This window comes from Salvelinus namaycush, chromosome 22, assembly GCF_016432855.1.
Source record: "Salvelinus namaycush isolate Seneca chromosome 22, SaNama_1.0, whole genome shotgun sequence".
NCBI lineage: Eukaryota > Metazoa > Chordata > Actinopteri > Salmoniformes > Salmonidae > Salvelinus > Salvelinus namaycush.
Window position 1 is genome coordinate 19,595,963 of NC_052328.1, and position 17,850 is coordinate 19,613,812.

General features: G+C 41.7%; 1 protein-coding gene across 1 annotated transcript in view; it reads right to left on the minus strand.

Annotated features, from left to right (window-relative positions):
* The window catches only part of pcsk2 (proprotein convertase subtilisin/kexin type 2), an 82,612-nt gene extending 72,055 nt beyond the window's left edge, over positions 1–10,557 (minus strand). The window contains exons 1-2 of the mRNA XM_038960884.1: positions 10,173–10,557; positions 6,195–6,299 (exon numbers count right to left, since the gene is read on the minus strand). Of these exons, the coding sequence (XP_038816812.1) occupies positions 6,195–6,299; positions 10,173–10,358 (291 nt within the window). The 5' untranslated portion in view covers positions 10,359–10,557. The remainder of the gene's footprint in view (positions 1–6,194; positions 6,300–10,172) is intronic.
* Between the last annotated feature and the right edge of the window lie 7,293 nt (positions 10,558–17,850).

The following is a 17,850-nucleotide window of genomic DNA, read 5'->3' on the forward strand; positions in this document are numbered from 1 at the left end:
TATAAAAACTAAATTTCCACAACACCAACCTCTCTCAAACATTGTGGTGGTGTCGGAGGACATACAGGGGATATCCAAGTGTTTTCATCATATTTTTCATGCGCAAAGATATAGTCACTCGGTGGACATTCAATGTTGCCATATACATAATCAGATAACACTGGCAATAGGCTAGATTTGTTCCTACCAACCTAAGGATTAATTTCATACCCCCCACCCCCATATAGCTATAGCTCAAACACAGACCAAATCGAACATTATCTTGTAAGATGTTTGCTGTTTGGTGAAAACATTTTGACTCTCTGGGCTGGTGATGAATAACGGTAGGTCACAGGCAGACAAAAAAGACATCCACATGATCTGTGGAGTCCAGGCTTTCGGTGTGAATCAACGTATTCCGTGTTTATTTAGTTTAATGTTTTAATAATGTTTACATAATGCTTTATTCATCTTATATGTATAAAAAGTACCGGTCCAAATTTTGGACACACCATGTCATTCCAAGGTTTTTCTTTATTTTTACTATTTTCTATGTTGTAGAATAACACTAAAGACATCAAAACTATGAAATAACACATATGGAATCATGTAGTAACCAAATAAGTGTTAAACAAATTAATATTTGAGATTCTTCAAAGTAGCCACCCTATGCCATGATGACAGCTTTGCACAATCTTGGCCTTTTCTCAACTAGCTCCATGAGGTAGTCACCTGGAATTGCATTTCAATTAACAGCCTTGTTAAAAGTACATTTGTGGAATGTATTTTCTTCTTAATGCGTTTGAGCCAATCAGTTGTGTTGTGACAAGGTATGGGTGGTATACAGAAGATAGCCCTATTTGGAAAAAGACCATGTCTATATTATGGCAAGAACAGCTCAAATAAGCAAAGAGAAATGACAGTCCATCATTACTTTAAGACATGAAGGTCAGTCAATACAGAACATTTCAAGAACTTCGAAAGTTTCTTCAAGTGAAGTCGCAAAAACCATCAAGCGTTATGATGAAAATGGCTCTCATGAGGACCACAACAGGAAAGGAAGACCCAGAGTTATCTCTGCTGCAGAGGATAAGTGCATTAGTTACCAAGCCTCAGACATTCCATGCCAAATAAATGCTTCAAAGAGTTCAGGGAACAGAAACATCTCAACATCAACTGTTCAGAGGAGACTGTGTGAATTATTGCTAATAAACTACTACTTGTCACGCCCTGACCATAGAGAGCCTTGTTATTCTCTCTTTTGGTTAGGTCGGGGTGTGACTAGTGGGGGTGTTCCTATCTAGGTTAAGTATTTCTATGTTGGCCGGGTATGGTTCCCAATCAGAGGCAGCTGTTTATCATTGTCTCTGATTGGGGATCATATTTAGGCAGCCATTAACCCACTGGTTTTTGTGGGATCTTGTTTTTGTTAAGTTGCCTGTGAGCACTGCATTTGCTGCACGTTTCGTTTGCTGTTTATTGTTTTTGTGAGTTTCATCTGAATAAACATGTGGAACTCTACGTACGCTGCGCCTTGGTCCGTTAATTCTACAAACGATCGTGAAAGAAGATCCCACCACAACAGGACCAAGCAGCATGCCCAGGTGGAGAAAGTTTCATGGACTTGATAGGAGATTTTGGATGGGAAGGGATCCTGGACTTGGGAGGAGATCCTAGCAGGACAGGATCGCCTTCCCTGGCGGGAGACGCAAGGAGAGAAGGGAGGACAGCGACAATGCAGGGGTTCACAGCCACAGAGTAAGCCCAAAAGACAGCCCAAATTTTTTGGGGGGGGGGAACACGGGGTGGTCGGCGGAGCCGAGGAATGAGCCAGAGACAGTCAGGGAGTCGAAGGAGGAACTCGACGAAAGATTCCGGAGAGAGGTGGTGGCGATGAGAGTGCTGCAGAGCGGGCGTGCTGAGGAGCATGACACCAGTCTGGTGTCATCTGCACCAGTTTCACGCGTATGTCCTGTGCCTGCTCCCCGTACTCGCCCTGAAGTACGTGTCCCCAGTCCGGTACGTCCTGTGTCTGCTCCCCGTACTCGCCCTGATGTACGCCTCCACAGCCAGTACATCCTGTGCTAGCTCCCCGCACTCGCCGTGCGAAGTGTGTCATTGTTCCGGTACAAGTTGTGCCGGTTCTACGCACCAGGTCTCCAGTGCGCCTCCACAGCCCAGTACGTCCTGTGCTAGCTCCCCGCACTCGCCGTGCGAAGTGTGTCATTGTTCTGGTACATGTTGTGCCGGTTCTATGCACCAGGTCTCCAGTCCGCCTGCACAGCCCAGTACGTCCTGTGCTAGCTCCCCGCACTCACTGTGCGAAGTGTGTCATCGTTCCGGCACCATCTGTGCCAGCTCTACGCACCAGGTCTCCAGTGCGCCTCCACAGCCCAGTACGTCCTGTGCCTCCTCCTCGCACTCTCCCTGAAGTGCGTGTCCCCAGTCCGGTACGTCCTGTGCCTACCACAGAATTCTGCAGCGATACGCCATCCCATCTGGTTTGCGCTTAGTGGGACTATCATTTGTTTTCAACAGGACAATGACCCAACACACTTCCAGGCTGTTTAAGGGCTATTTGACCAAGAAGGAGAGGGATGGAGTGCTGCATCAGATGACCTCCACAATCACCCGACCTCAACTCAAATGAGATGGTTTGGGATGAGTTTGACCGCAGAGTGAAGGAAAAGCAGCCAACAAGTGCTCAGCATATGTGGGAACTCCTTCAAGACTGTTGGAAAAGAATTCCAGGTGAAGCTGGTTGAGAGAATGCCAAGAGTGTGCAAAGCTGTCATCAAAGCAAAGGGTGGATACTTTTAAGAATCTCAAATATAAAATGTATTTAGATTTGTTTTAAATTTTTCTGGTTACTAAATAATTCCATATGTGTTATTTCATAGTTTTGATGTCTTCACTATTATTCTATAATGTAGAAAATAGTCAACATTTTAAAAATCCCTTGAATGAGTATGTGTGTCCAAACTTTTGACCGATACTGTATGTATATACTGTATTCTAATATACTGTACATTAGTCAATGCCATTCCGACATTGCTCGATCTACTGTTTATATCTTTCTTAATTCCATTCTTTTACTTTTAGATTTGTGTGTATTGTTGTGAATCATTTTTAGATACTACTTTACTGTTAGATACTACTGCACTGTTGGAGCTAGGAAAACAAGCATTTCGCTACACACCTGCTAAATATATGTATGTGACCAATACAATTTGATTTGATTTGATGTATGCTTCACAATGCTAACCGGAATGTAGGTAGCAGCCATTTTCAAATGAGGTCATCGGCTCGGCCTGCTCTTATACATTCATATACCCATATATACTAATAAGTCATACCAAAAATTTTAAGGAACAAATCAATAGCCAAGATACTCCGCTTTCCACAGACACCCTGCTTTTGCAGATCGTTCTCATACCAGACTGAATTGAATAAAAAAATTCAAATAGGGTCCTTTACATTTAAGAGGATAAAGTACAAAGATAGAGCACCTTTTATATTCATGGTCAGAAATATAGCCCTATGGATTATAACTGAAAGGTCATGTTCCCCAGGTGGAACAAATGAGAGGTTTATACCAAGACATGAATGAACAGGGAAGAGGGATAATGTCAAAATGAAGACACAAGCAGACATGTGTCACAGACCTGTCTGTAGTTAGCTTGAGGAAGGAGTAGCCCTTAACCACAGATCTAGGTTAACATTGTCCTACCCCCAATCCTAATCGTTTCTATTAGAGGGATGGAAAAATATCTGATCCTGTATCAGTGGTTAGGGAAAACTCAGAGATAACAGAGCTGTGTGTATAAACCAACCTCCACTTTTTACCCGAGGACATAAACAGAATCGAATCAATACTCTACTTCAGTCAATAGGGCCACTAGAGAATCTGTTGGTTTTCTAAGGAACCTGTAAGATCATGATTACTCCTTATGTCTTCGTAAATGTATTTTCAGAGGCTCATAAATTCAACAAAACTGCACTTTCTTAGGTATCCATTTTTTATAATTCAGAATAATAACTAGAACCTAAAATAATTTTATGTGGTCTTCTCTAGCACAAGAGTCGCAAAAAGGAAAGCTATAGAAAATTGCTTTCAAAGTAATCGAAGGGGATTCTATCTGGTTCATCCTCCACAACCCATTGTATTGAAACACTCAAAGCACAACAGGAGAATAAGCTAGTAATACTTTAAAAGAGACAGAGGCAGCAACAGTGTGCAGCTAACCTCTCCCACCATTTCAGAACCACAGAAAGCTGAAAATATGAGCATGTCAAGCAGAGAGCATCCCAGATGTAGAGCTTACGGGTTTTACACTATATTTCCGCCCTGCGGGAATCTAATTAACATTATAACAAAATCCCATATACATCTGTCAGTTTAACGTCTATAGGATCAGTGTGTCCCCCACGGGACGGTTAAGCTAACGTAGGCTAATGTGATTAGCATGAGGTTGTAAGTAACATGAACATTTCCCAGGACATAGCCATATCTGATATGGGCAGAAAGCTTATATTCTTAATTTAACTGCACTGTCCAATTTACAGTAGCTATTACAGTGAAAGAATACCATACTATTGTTTGAGGAGAGTGCACAATTATGAACTTGAAAATGTATTAATAAACCAATTATGTACATTTGAGCAATCTTGATACAACATTTTGAACAGATATGCAATGGTTCATTGGATCAGTCTAAAACTTTGCACATATACTGCTGCCATCTAGTGGACAAAATAATACATTATGGCCTTTCTCTAGCATTTCAAAGATGATGGTACAACAACAACAAAAACGCATGTTTTTTTATTTTTGTATTATCTTATACCAGATTCAATGTGTTATATTCTCCTACATTAATGTCACATTTCCACAAACTTTAAAGTGTTTCCTTTCAAATGGTATCAAGAATATGCATATCCTTGCTTCAGGTCCTGAGCTACAGCCAGTTAGATTTGGGTATGTCATTTTAGGTGGGGAAAAAAAGAAGAAGAAAAAGGGGCGGATCCTTAAGAGGTTGCACTTCCGCATCTAGGGTGAAAGATGACAGAGCTAGAGCGGTGTTTCTCAGACCATAAGACATCCCAAAAATCGGTCTTCTCACAAAATTGTCTGCAGCGTCCGAACAGTTTGGCTGAACTATTATGGAAAGATGAGACTATCTACGACCCCCAAAATGCTTGGTTTGTCTCTCAAGCGTTCCCGGAAATCTTGCGAGGTTGCGCCTCTGGGTTTAGAAACTCTGTGGTTAGATTTGGGTCATCTTCGACAAAATTGCTTTCACCCATAAACATAGAAATTTCATGCGATATTAAGATGGAAAATTGTCATGCTATCTTCCTGATAAAAGCATCCCATTCATGAAGAAGTATTGGTATTCTGCTCTTCTTTTACATTTCTGATTGAAATCTGCAGTAGTTTTGAGGTCATTACCATATGCTTGGTATAACCTACTTTTGGTGCCTATTTTCTGTAGGCATTATATACCCAAGTCAGTAACCAGGGGCTGTCTATGCCTTTTTCACCTTTATATCTATGTGAATAAACGTGGCTAGATTGAAAGAAAGGTGCAAAACCAATTTCTCAGTTTGACATGAAACATGAGATTAAAAAGAAGTGCATTATGTTTAAGTGTTATATTTAATTTAAGAACTGAATTAATACTTTCCTCGTGGCACGGGCTGGATGGAATAATACTGTGTAGCTTTCTGAAGTGATTATGTGGGCTACTATAAGAAATCACATGGACTTCAGCACTAAACACACAAGTGGCATGACTAACATCGGTTTTAATCATAGCTTGTTACATCCCAAGCCTCTCCTAATCATCATATTAATACTGCAAAAGAATGAGTGATTTAAAAAATAACACTGTATGCAAAGACAAGATAATAACTTTGATAGTTAAACCTGTTTGGGGCTAGTATGTCCCTTGAGGAGCTAGCCTCAAATTGTAATAATGTTTTCGGAGTGGCGGGGGAACTAGGCCCGTTTCCATGGGAACCTGTGTGTGTGTGTGTGTGTGTGTGTGTGTGTGTGTGTGTGTGTGTGTGTGTGTGTGTGTGTGTGTGTGTGTGTGTGTGTGTGTGTGTGTGTGTGTGTGTGTGTGTGTGTGTGTGTGTGCATGTGTGTTGTGTGTGTGTGTGTGTGCATGCGTGTGTGTGTGCGTGTGTGCGCGTGTGTGTGTTTTACTTACCCTGCGGTCTTTCTCCAGACGCTCTCTGTGGCGAAGGCTGCGTTTGCTTCTCCTCTGAGGGGTGTCCTGGGGGTAGAAGTGAAAAAGGCCCTCTCCAAAGGGAAGCTGGAAAAGAGAGAGAATAATTGTGTAAGAGAAGGAAAGAAAGAGAGAGGGAAGGATTGAGTGAGAAAGTGTTGGAGAGAGAAGAAAGGTAGAGAGTGGGAAAAGAAAGAGATGAAGTGATGGAAAGAAAAATGGGGGAATGAGAGAGAGCGGTTGATGGAGGCACAGAGAATGATGGAGGAAGGAGACAGGTGAGAGAGGAAAGATTAAGCAATGGACCAAAATATATATATATAGAAAGTAATGGAATGAATGGCAGAATGGAAAGAGGGGGAGAGAGAGAGAGAGCATCACTCCATTCTGTGGAATCACAGGGTCTATTTTAAGAAAGTGTGCACTGCTGGAATGAACTACAATAAATCACAGAGGGAAGAAATGAGATGCATGGTACGAGCAGTGCCTAAGGCTCCCTAGTCAGATTAAAGACCTCCATACGCTGTAATAAAGGCAGGGGTGCCAGGTCACAGTTTTCAATGAAACACAGTCTAATGTGCCTGTCTGATCTATGTGAATCAGTATGTTTATGCAGCTATGGTAATGTATGGTTACCAGGGTCCACTGCACTCAGCCATCGTACAATACAGTAAGACTTGCAGTAAATAGCCGATGTGAGAGGATGTTCCAAGAGTAAATCCTGGCTTCCCTTTTCACAGGATGTTATGTACAGTAAATGCTGGTGATTCAAAGTAAACATTAGGGAATTGGCTTAATGTGTGTGTGTCACTGCACAGATATTGTTTAATGGTGTGTGTGCTATGGAGACAAACATAGCTGGAGATTACATAATCTAGAGAAGGTGTATGTGTGAAGCAGTGAAAGAGTGGATGGAGGGGGATAGCCTACTGTATGGAAGTGTCTACAAGGAGAAAGACTAGCAAGCAGACACTTTCAGAAACCCGTTAGAGATTCTGCCATTAAACCTCAGTCAAAACAACACACATTCAGTATCTAATCATCCCTGTCAAACTACACATCAAATCTCCAGTAGCCAAGCGGGACATGCCATTATTTTGAATGCCGAAGTGAAAATCTTAATTCACAAAACCACAATAACCTCGATTTTTATGCTTCGCCTCAGTGCCTTGCTCCCCAGCCAATTGCACCCACGCTCTTATTCTGACATCTGACAAGGCAGCTCAGTCAGGGGGATCATTTTTCCTGTTGAGACATCAATGGCTGCTTAAGGTGTTTGATGTGTGATGACAGGGCCTGCATTCACTGGGCTGTTTAAGAGCATTGGGCCAGTAACCAAAAGGTCGCTGGTTTGAATCAGAGAGCCAACTAGGTGAAAAATGTGCCCTTGTGCAAGGCACTTAACCCTAATTGCTCCTGTAAGTCGCTCTGGATAAGAGTGTCTGCTAAATTACTAAAATTATAATTATAAACTGCCATGTGTCACGACTTCCGCCGAAGTTGACTCCCCTGCCTGTTCGGGCGGTGCTCGGCGGTCGTCGTCACCGTCCTACTAGCCGCCACCGATCCCTTTTTCGTTTGTCTGTTTGTTTTGTCTTATTAGTTGCACCTGTGGTTTTTGGTTTCGTAATGAGCTTCCCTATAATTAGGAGTTTGACCCGCCCTTGTTTTGTGCGGGATTGTTTTTTGTTACGTGTGTGTATTTTGGGTTGTTGGCAAGTGTTTCTCTGCGCCCTGGATGTTCGGGCTTATCATTTTTGGTTAAGAGTAAAAAGGAATATTTTTCCCAAGCGGCTCTCTCTCTGCGTCTGGTTCTTTCGCCCACCTAGTCCCGCGTGACACCATGTCTGAAGACAAAGTATTCTGCTGGTTTCTGATCAAATTGTTTTCTACATTGAGAATTCAGTGAATTGATTTATGATAAAGTGTATGAAGATTATACAGACTTTATAAACGGACTATTATTTAGATCATCTTGCTGACCCGGAAAATGCTCAGTCTAAGTGTATGGAACAAACACACAAATGCAGTGTAGACCTACTTGACACCTTGGCATGTATTCCAAAACAAAGCACCAGTGCACAAGCAATTGAACATGTGTGTGCAATATAAGCTCAATGAATGGGCTCAAGGACAAGAACTTACTCAGGCTTTCACATAGCAAGTGAAAGGATCTTCTGTGGTCACACGTTATTTGGATAGTCCGGACTTTCCATACGTAGATGCTCTACAGATGGTCATACTGTCAAGAAACTATATTTTGATAAGCAACTGCTTGCTAAGATTACGGTTAGGGTTAGGTTTAGAATAAGGTTAAAGGCTAAGGTTAGGGTTAGGGTAAGGGTTAAGTTTAGGGTTAGGATGAGGGTTAAGGTTAGGGTTAGTAGATAGTTAGTTGAAATGTTACTGATAGTCTGTAGAGCATCTACAGATGGACTATCCCAAAAAAGTGTTACATATTCTGTTAGCAGGTGTGCATGTGTGAAAACATAGTGACCTCATCAGAATCCTTATGTTTATTCCTTAGATTATATCTGTATGTTTATTCAACCCTGAAGAAGGCATTCTGTGCCGATACGTTGGTTAGGTGTACCCATTAAATTGTTGGAAGCATATTCAGAGCGTGAAACTTTCTTTCTTTCTTTTTATAGTTACCCTCCGTTAGTCAGTACCTCTACAACATTTTTTGGGTGTGTGTCAGCTCAGGTAGCCTAGAGTGTTGGGCCCATAACCAAAAGGTTGCTGGTTAGAATCCCGGAGACAAAAAGGTGGATAAATCTGACTTTCTGTCCTTGAACAAGGCAGTTAACCTCCAACAACTGCTCCCTGGGTGCCGATGACGTCGATTAAGGCAGCACCCCGCACCTCTCTGATTCAGATGGGGTGGTCTAAATGCGGAAGACACATTTCAGATAAATGAATTCAGTTGTGCAACTGACCTGTAGCACCCTCTACAACCACTGTGATTATTATTATATGACCCTGTTGGCCATCTATGAACGTTTGAACATCTTGGCCATGTACTGTTAAAATCTCCACCCGGCACAGCCAGAAGAGGACTGGCCACCCCTCAGAGCCTAGTTCCTCTCTAGGTTTCTTCCTAGGTTCCTGCCTTTCTAGGGGTTTTTTCCTAGCCACTGTGCTTCTACATCTGCATTGCTAGCTGTTTGGGGTTTTAGGCTGGGCTTCTGTATAGCACTTTGTGACATCAGCTGATGTAAAAAGGGCTTTATAAATACATTTGATTGATTGATCGATTGATTACAGTGTTTGACAGAGACCTATATTTTTGAACTGACAACAACTATATTTTTAGGCTGAGGCTACAGGTCATCAATTAACTTAATTCGTTTTCAATGATGTCTTGAGTGGGCAGAGTCCTCAAGGATGATCCCAGTGGAACTGATGGTTAGCCTGCCCTAATTCACATAATCTATTCAGGCCACATTTATAATTTACAAAATTACTGGGAACCAAGAAATGTACTGGCAATATGGTGGCAGTTTTGGAACAAATGTAACTGTTTGACAGTTTCAGTGATAGCATTCGAAGAAAATGTTAGATTATAGCAGACATTTAGGCTCACGACATATTTATGTATCGAATATGAAGATTAGGCGACATAAACCGAGATATTATGTAACAAAATAAATGATCGAGATCAACTTAATTGACGGTCGTCTGAAAAACAAAACAAATAGGCCTAGGCATATTTCAAATAATATTCTATATATTAAAAACATGTAACTGAAGTCAAAACAAGTATTTATGTTTCTAAAATAATAGCCCAAATAATATTTAGAATATTCTAGGCCATTTAGAAAAGAAAAATAACAATGAGAATATCATTTTTTTCAAGTGGAGTTTAGCGACAAAAACTGGGCATGTTCATCAATGAAATTCGAACTAGCCTACATGATGCTAATTTTCTGCACATAATAGCCTAACGTTACGACTTACCTTCCGGGAGCTTTGAAACCCGTGCTCCGTTGCAAGTTGGTGAGCTTCATCGTGTGCGCCTTCATGCAATTGAACCAAGAGATGATTTGTAAAGATCCCTTCATCCGTGGCTTGTGTTGCAAGAACCAGCGAGTTTAGTAATATCAATCCAACTGCTGTCCCATATCTGAGAGAGCCGAGCATCATGTCTGGCTTGTATCGGGGTGCCTGTCGGAGAGAATTCTTCGGGCGGGATGCTCCTCTGAAGAGATGTCTGAATCAGACCTTTTGGGGATACATCTCCTCGGCTGCTGACTAGTGCAAGTTGGACCGTCCTTCGGGTTTTAGCGTCTCTTTGCTGTGTGGGCGATGCTACGAGACCAGTCGACGGGTGGTTGTGTTTCAGACCAAACCTGCATCCTCAGCTCTCTCTCCTTCTTCATCTATCATTTATCAGCTCCTCCGTTCAGGTCCTCTCCGCGTGACGTTCCACCAATCGGCGCCGGCGGGTGTGTCTCCCTCTTCTCTTCCTCTCTCTCAGCTCTAGCGAGTCTTAGTGGAGAGGAGTAGGACACTTTCAGGACACTGGAGAATTCCTTCTCTGGTCAGATTTGGTGGTGAATACCTAAGTAGGAAAAGTCTGGTAGGAAATCCCTGAATAGAAACACCTACAGCAACTGGTTCTACATGGTCCTCCTTAAATAACTTTGTGTATGATTCCTTGCTTTATTAGACCCCTGGTGTGCAGAGAATTACACCAGTGTCCAAGTACAGAAGATCCAAGTACAGTGCCAGGCATAAACATTGGCTGCATTTTAGTCATTTAGCAGACGCTCTTATCCAGAGCGACTTACAGCTGCAATTACAGTTAAGTGCCTTGCTCAAGGGCACATCGACAGATGTTTCTCCTAGTTGGCACTGGGATTTGAATCAGTGACATTTCGGTTACTATCCCAACACTCTTAACTGCTAGGCTACTATCCCAACATTCTTAACTGCTAGGCTACTATCCCAACACTCTTAACTGCTAGGCTACTATCCTAACACTCTTAACTGCTAGGCTACTATCCTAACACTCTTAACTGCTAGGCTACTATCCCAGCACTCTTAACTGCTAGGCTACTATCCTAACACTCTTAACTGCTAGGCTACTATCCTAACACTCTTAACTGCTAGGCTACTATCCTAACACTCTTAACTGCTAGGCTACTATCCCAACACTCTTAACTGCTAGGTTACTATCCCAACACTCTTAACTGCTAGGCTACTATCCCAACACTCTTAACTGCTAGGCTACTATCCTAACACTCTTAACTGCTAGGCTACTATCCCAACACTCTTAACTGCTAGGCTACTATCCCAACACTCTTAACTGCTAGGCTACTATCCCAACACTCTTAACTGCTAGGCTACTATCCCAACACTCTTAACTGCTAGGCTACTATCCTAACACTCTTAACTACTAGGCTACTATCCTAACACTCTTAACTGCTAGGCTACTATCCCAACACTCTTAACTGCTAGGCTACTATCCCAACACTCTTAACTGCTAGGCTACTATCCCAACACTCTTAACTGCTAGGCTACTATCCTAACACTCTTAACTGCTAGGCTACTATCCTAACACTCTTAACTGCTAGGCTACTATCCCAACACTCTTAACTGCTAGGCTACTATCCCAACACTCTTAACTGCTATGCTACTATCCCAACACTCTTAACTGCTAGGCTACTATCCCAACACTCTTAACTGCTAGGCTACTATCCTAAACCTCTTAACTGCTAGGCTACTATCCCAACACTCTTAACTGCTAGGCTACTATCCCAACACTCTTAACTGCTAGGCTACTATCCTAAACCTCTTAACTGCTAGGCTACTATCCCAACACTCTTAACTGCTAGGCTACTATCCCAACACTCTTAACTGCTAGGCTACTATCCTAAACCTCTTAACTGCTAGGCTACTATCCTAACACTCTTAACTGCTAGGCTACTATCCCAACACTCTTAACTGCTAGGCTACTATCCCAACACTCTTAACTGCTAGGCTACTATCCTAACACTCTTAACTGCTAGGCTACTATCCCAACACTCTTAACTGCTAGGTTACTATCCCAACACTCTTAACTGCTAGGCTACTATCCCAACACTCTTAACTGCTAGGCTACTATCCCAACACTCTTAACTGCTAGGCTACTATCCCAACACTCTTAACTGCTAGGTTACTATCCCAACACTCTTAACTGCTAGGCTACTATCCCAACACTCTTAACTGCTAGGCTACTATCCCAACACTCTTAACTGCTAGGCTACTATCCCAACACTCTTAACTGCTAGGCTACTATCCTAACACTCTTAACTGCTAGGCTACTATCCCAACACTCTTAACTGCTAGGCTACTATCCTAACACTCTTAACTGCTAGGCTACTATCCCAACACTCTTAACTGCTAGGCTACTATCCCAACACTCTTAACTGCTATGCTACTATCCCAACACTCTTAACTGCTAGGCCAGCCAATATAGACTTTGTAGCCTTGGTTTTAAAAAAGGTAGTGCCTCAATTATTTGTCTTATGCACAAGGATGTAGACTGTAGCCTATACTTGAATGGACAGCATATTTTACTGCAATATGGTGAAGGGCTGTGGTCTCTATGTGAGCAGCTGGTTCTTAGAAACAGGGGAATATGACAGCTTCTCCTGCAGCTGAGCACCAGAGAGGGAGGAATGAAAATGGTGGAACAGAGAAGAGAAGACTGCAATGAGAAGCAAAAGGAAACAAAGAAAAAAATATGATCACATTTGTTTTTTTGAAATACATAGCCCATCTGGTGTCAAAGTTCTTTGTAGATATCAGTGCAAGTACGTGTGGAGGAGATTTGTGAATGTGTGTTTGAGATTGGGCTCCCAGATACAGACTGATGATATTTCCCTTTCTCTCTGCTTGCTGTGTGATGGGTCCCATGCTATATCTTCTGCTGTGTGATATGAACCACAACTGGCCATTCGGCACTCTAAAGTGGGCATTGATTGTAGGTCTGGATCCAAACCAAACCAGGGTACAGGTCTTTGAGTCCATAACACAATACCATGTAGACAATTCATTGCAATGAAAAGATGATGTGAATCATCTAAAACCAGCGATGAAAATGTGGTTGTTTTCATTACATGTCATTGAAAGGACACTTGTCGGTCGATAGAGCATATCAGGTTTTTGACTCTTTATAGCCAAGGGCAGACAAAATGGTGCTCCTTTGGCCTTGCATTGGAATCAACAGGAGAATGGAGGCAATGTAAGGAGCTTGCAACATCACAACAAACGGTCAAAGCAATCTTTTCACCATATCTTGCACATTATTCCAGAGCTGTGTTGTACACGACATGCCGTAGATCAACGACATCCCACACTGCTTTATAATTGGCCACATCTCACAATGTGACTGCCAATGGAAAAGTCGATTTTCTCAAAGAGAGAGCATTATCTGCTGAGCATGTTTGGGGATATTTGGAGTTGAGCGCACGCCGAATGGCGATTGGTTTTCATGCTCTGCAAGCTTACTCGATGATTACTTCTCTCATTACAATTCGCAGACACAATCTTAAATAAGGACTATCCGAAATGTGTGTCATGATTCTCAATTGAATGATTCCATGATATCTGTAGCAGTATTTCTCTCAAGTACAGTGACCTCATCCCAAAGGTATAGGCTCTCTGAGAATCAATACAGAGGAAACCAGACGTGTCATCTTGGACTGCTATAATCTTATTTCTTTGACTTTCTATTACATCATCACACAGGTGTTCTATCGATCACTTAAAACTTCTTGTCAATAGGGGGGCGTTGTTTTCACTTTGGAAAAAATCGTGCCCAAATGAAACGGCCTCGTACTCTTTTCTAGATCATACAATATGCATATTATTATTACTATTGGATAGAAAACACTCTCAAGTTTCTAAAACTGTTATTATATCTGTGAGTAAAACAGAACTCATTTTGCAGCAAACTTCCATATAGGAAGTGAAAAATCTGAAAACGAGGCTCTGTTTCAGGGCCTGCCTATTCAACTGGCTTTTATTTATCGATATGCATGCACTTCATACGCCTTCCACTAGATGTCAACAGGCAGTGGAAGGTGGAATGGGGTGTCTAGCTTGATCTGAGGCCGAACAAGAGCTTTTGGAGTGACAGGTCCGGAATTTTCTTTGTCTTCTCAGGCGCGCGGCGGAGCTCGACATTGTGTTCTGAAAAGCGTTCGGTTTACATGGCGAATATCTCCGGCTCTGATTTTATTTGATACATATGATAATAACATCATGAAGTAGGTTTTTTCAACCGAGTTTTATCAGTTTATTCAAGGTTTATTGGGCCTTTTGGAGTTTTCCGTTCTTTGCGTCAAGAGAGGATGGGAATATTAGCAACCTTGGCTAGCATTGTGGTGCGAATTCGACAGAAGAAATGGACATTCTAAAACCAAACAACGATTTATTCTGGACCAAGGACTCCTTGTACAACATTCTGATGGAAGAACATCAAAAGTAAGAAAACATTTATGATGTTATTTCGTATTTCTGTGTAAAACGTTGAGTCCTATTCTCCGCCGTTTTGGTGAGCGCTGTCTCGCAATAACGCAATAACAGTTATTTTTTTAAATCTAACACAGCGGTTGCATTAAGAACCAGTGTATCTTTCATTTGCCATACAACAAGTATTTTTATGTAAAGTTTATGATGAGTTCTTTGGTCAGATTAGGTGAGTGTCCAAAATATCTCCGGAGATTCTGGTGAATCGATGCTACGTATTCACAATGTATAATCAGGATTTGTAGCTCTAAATATGCACATTTTCGAACAAAACATAATTGTATTGTATAACATGATGTTATAAGACTGTCATCTGATGAATTTGTTCAAGGTTAGTGATTCATTTGATCTCTATTTTGTCGGTTTTGTGTAAGCTATTTTTTGCGCGGAGTAAATTGCGTTGTGTGTTTGGCTACTGTAGTGAGCTAATAGAAATATATATTGTGTTTTCGCTGTAAAACACTTAAAAAATCGGAAATATTGCCTGGATTCACAAGATATTTATCTTTCATTTGCTGTACACCATGTATTTTTCATAAATGTTTTATGATGAGTATTTAGGTATTTCACGTTGCTCTCTGTAATTATTCTGGCTGCTTTGGTGCTATTTGTGATTGTGGCTGCAATGTAAAACTATGATTTATACCTCAAATATGCACATTTTCGAGCAAAACATAAATGTATTGTATAACATGTTATAAGACTGTCATCTGATGAAGTTGTTTCTTGGTTAGTGACTAATTTTATCTCTATTTTGTCGGTTTTGTTAAAGCTACCTATGCGGTGGAAACATGGTGAAAATATGCGGTTGTGTGTTTGGCTATTGTGGTTAGCTGATAGAAATACATATTGTGTTTTCGCTGTAAAACATTTTAAAAATCGGAAATGATGGCTGGATTCACAAGATGGTTATCTTTCATTTGCTGTATTGGACTTGTGATTTCATGAAAATTATATTATATGATATCCCTGTCCCGTTAGGCTAGGCTATGCTAGTCAGCTTTTTTGATGAGGAGGATCCCGGATCCGGGATGGGTATTTTAAGTAAAGGTTAAAGTAAAGCTGTGGCAATTACAGTAGATACCATTAAAAAGCAACATGTCACATAAAGGTTGGCGCGATGGATCATGAAAAGGAATACCTATGCAGTATTGTCCTAGACAGAGACTGGCCTGATATCATCATAGAGAAAGAACTAGATCCTACTAATTTTTATTTATTTTTTATATACAGTATAGGATCTTCTCCGTTAATCAGTGTTTCCATCATCCCTGCAGACTCCCTTCCACACACCTTCCTTTTTACATTGGTGAGACAATGATTTATTTAGCCAGACAAGATAAGCCTCCTGTCACGACTTCCGCCGAAGTCGGTCCCTCTCCTGGTTCGGGCCGTGTTCGGTGGTCGACGTCACCGGCCTTCTAGCCATCGCCGATCCACCTTTCATTTTCCATTGGTTTTGTCTTGTCTTCCCTCACACCTGGTTTCAATTCCATCAATTACATGTTGTGTATTTAACCCTCTGTTCCCCCTATGTCCTTGTCCGGAATTGTTTCTTGTAGTGTTTGTGTACGTTATGCTGGTGGATACCGGGTTTTGTTTGACAAATTCATTGATTGTTCTGTTTACGGTGTTTTTTATGTTTATTAAAGACACCGTTGTAAATCAGTTTTCGCTCTCCTGCGCCTGACTTCTCTGCGGCCAGTACGCACCCGTTACACCTCCTTACTTCTTCCTGCGGCAAAAACCCCCCTGCTTGGTTTCCTCATTGATTGATGCTCACTTTCATTTTGATTGGCACATCCTCTGGTACTATTGGTCACACACTAGGCACACTAGGCAGCTGCAAACCAGTGTTGACAAACCTGCCAGGGAGAGTACAGTACATTCTGTTTTGTAGGTCTGAAATAGCAACTCTTTGACTCTTTTGTTTCACAAAATGTCAGTCTATTTCTCATTAAAAGACTGAATCGATGAATGAAATCCCTTAATCCATTCATTAAAAAAGCTATTTGATTATAATGACAACAATACAGTGTTCAATTAACATTGCGTGGGGGTGTTCATTCATGTCTAATCAAGGTGAAGATAAGACGTCATCCCCATGGATGCAAAGCCTCAGTCACATAACACATGACAGCCTAGTTCTCTCATCTTTCCCAAATCTTTTCTCATGCCACCTCTGGAAATACATTTGTTTCTGGGGATGACTTCAGTATACCATGACCTCTTCTCTAGGTAGGCCAAATGGCTTTTCTCTTACTGTGTGTGATGGTTACATATACTATAATGGCTTGATTCAATCCATTGCGCTGAAGAGCTGCACTACAGCGCAATAGAAATGTAAAGGCAATGTTCCTGGCTTCCCGCGTTAGCGGAGAATGCGTTCACGGTAAACGCTGGATATTTTGGCTCAACGTTACATTTCAATCGCACTATAATACTGAACTTCAGCTCTACGGATTGAATCGTGCCCTAAGTCTCAAAAGGCTATACTTTTTCAGAGACCAGCTAAGCTGGGGGGCTAATGCAGCCTTCCCCAAAGAACTCAGTCCTGTGAATAAACTCACCACCTCAAAGAGACGTTTTATGCGTAATGAAGCATGCATAAAACATGCCAACGATGTCGTCATAGAGAAGATAATGCAGAACATATAATGCTATCTAATGACTGAGTCATAACTTTTTTACTGTTCCATTAGAGAGCATCGTATGAACATTGCAAGGTTATAACCCTAGCCTATTAACTGGGTGTAGCCTCAACACGGCCCAAGTCATTCCAAAAAGATCATACAACTTGTATGATGTCATTGAAATGCATGGCTTCCCTCACAACAACACTTCAGATGCTAGCTCTGGGGCATGGCTGTATTTGGTGGAGCTGTATGTGTATGTGTGCGTGTGTGCGTGTGCGCGTGTGTGTGTTTGCACGTGCGTCTGTGGTGTGTGGGGGGGGAGTTTCACCCTGGCAATCCTGGCCTTCGATCGTAAGGAAGAGCAGAGCCCCAGACCTGCAACACACTACACACACACCAAAACCCCTGCTGTTGTTTTCAAGACTAGAACCCTCCAGGTTTGACCTTTCAGACAGACTATAGATCGTTTTTAAAGGGTCAAT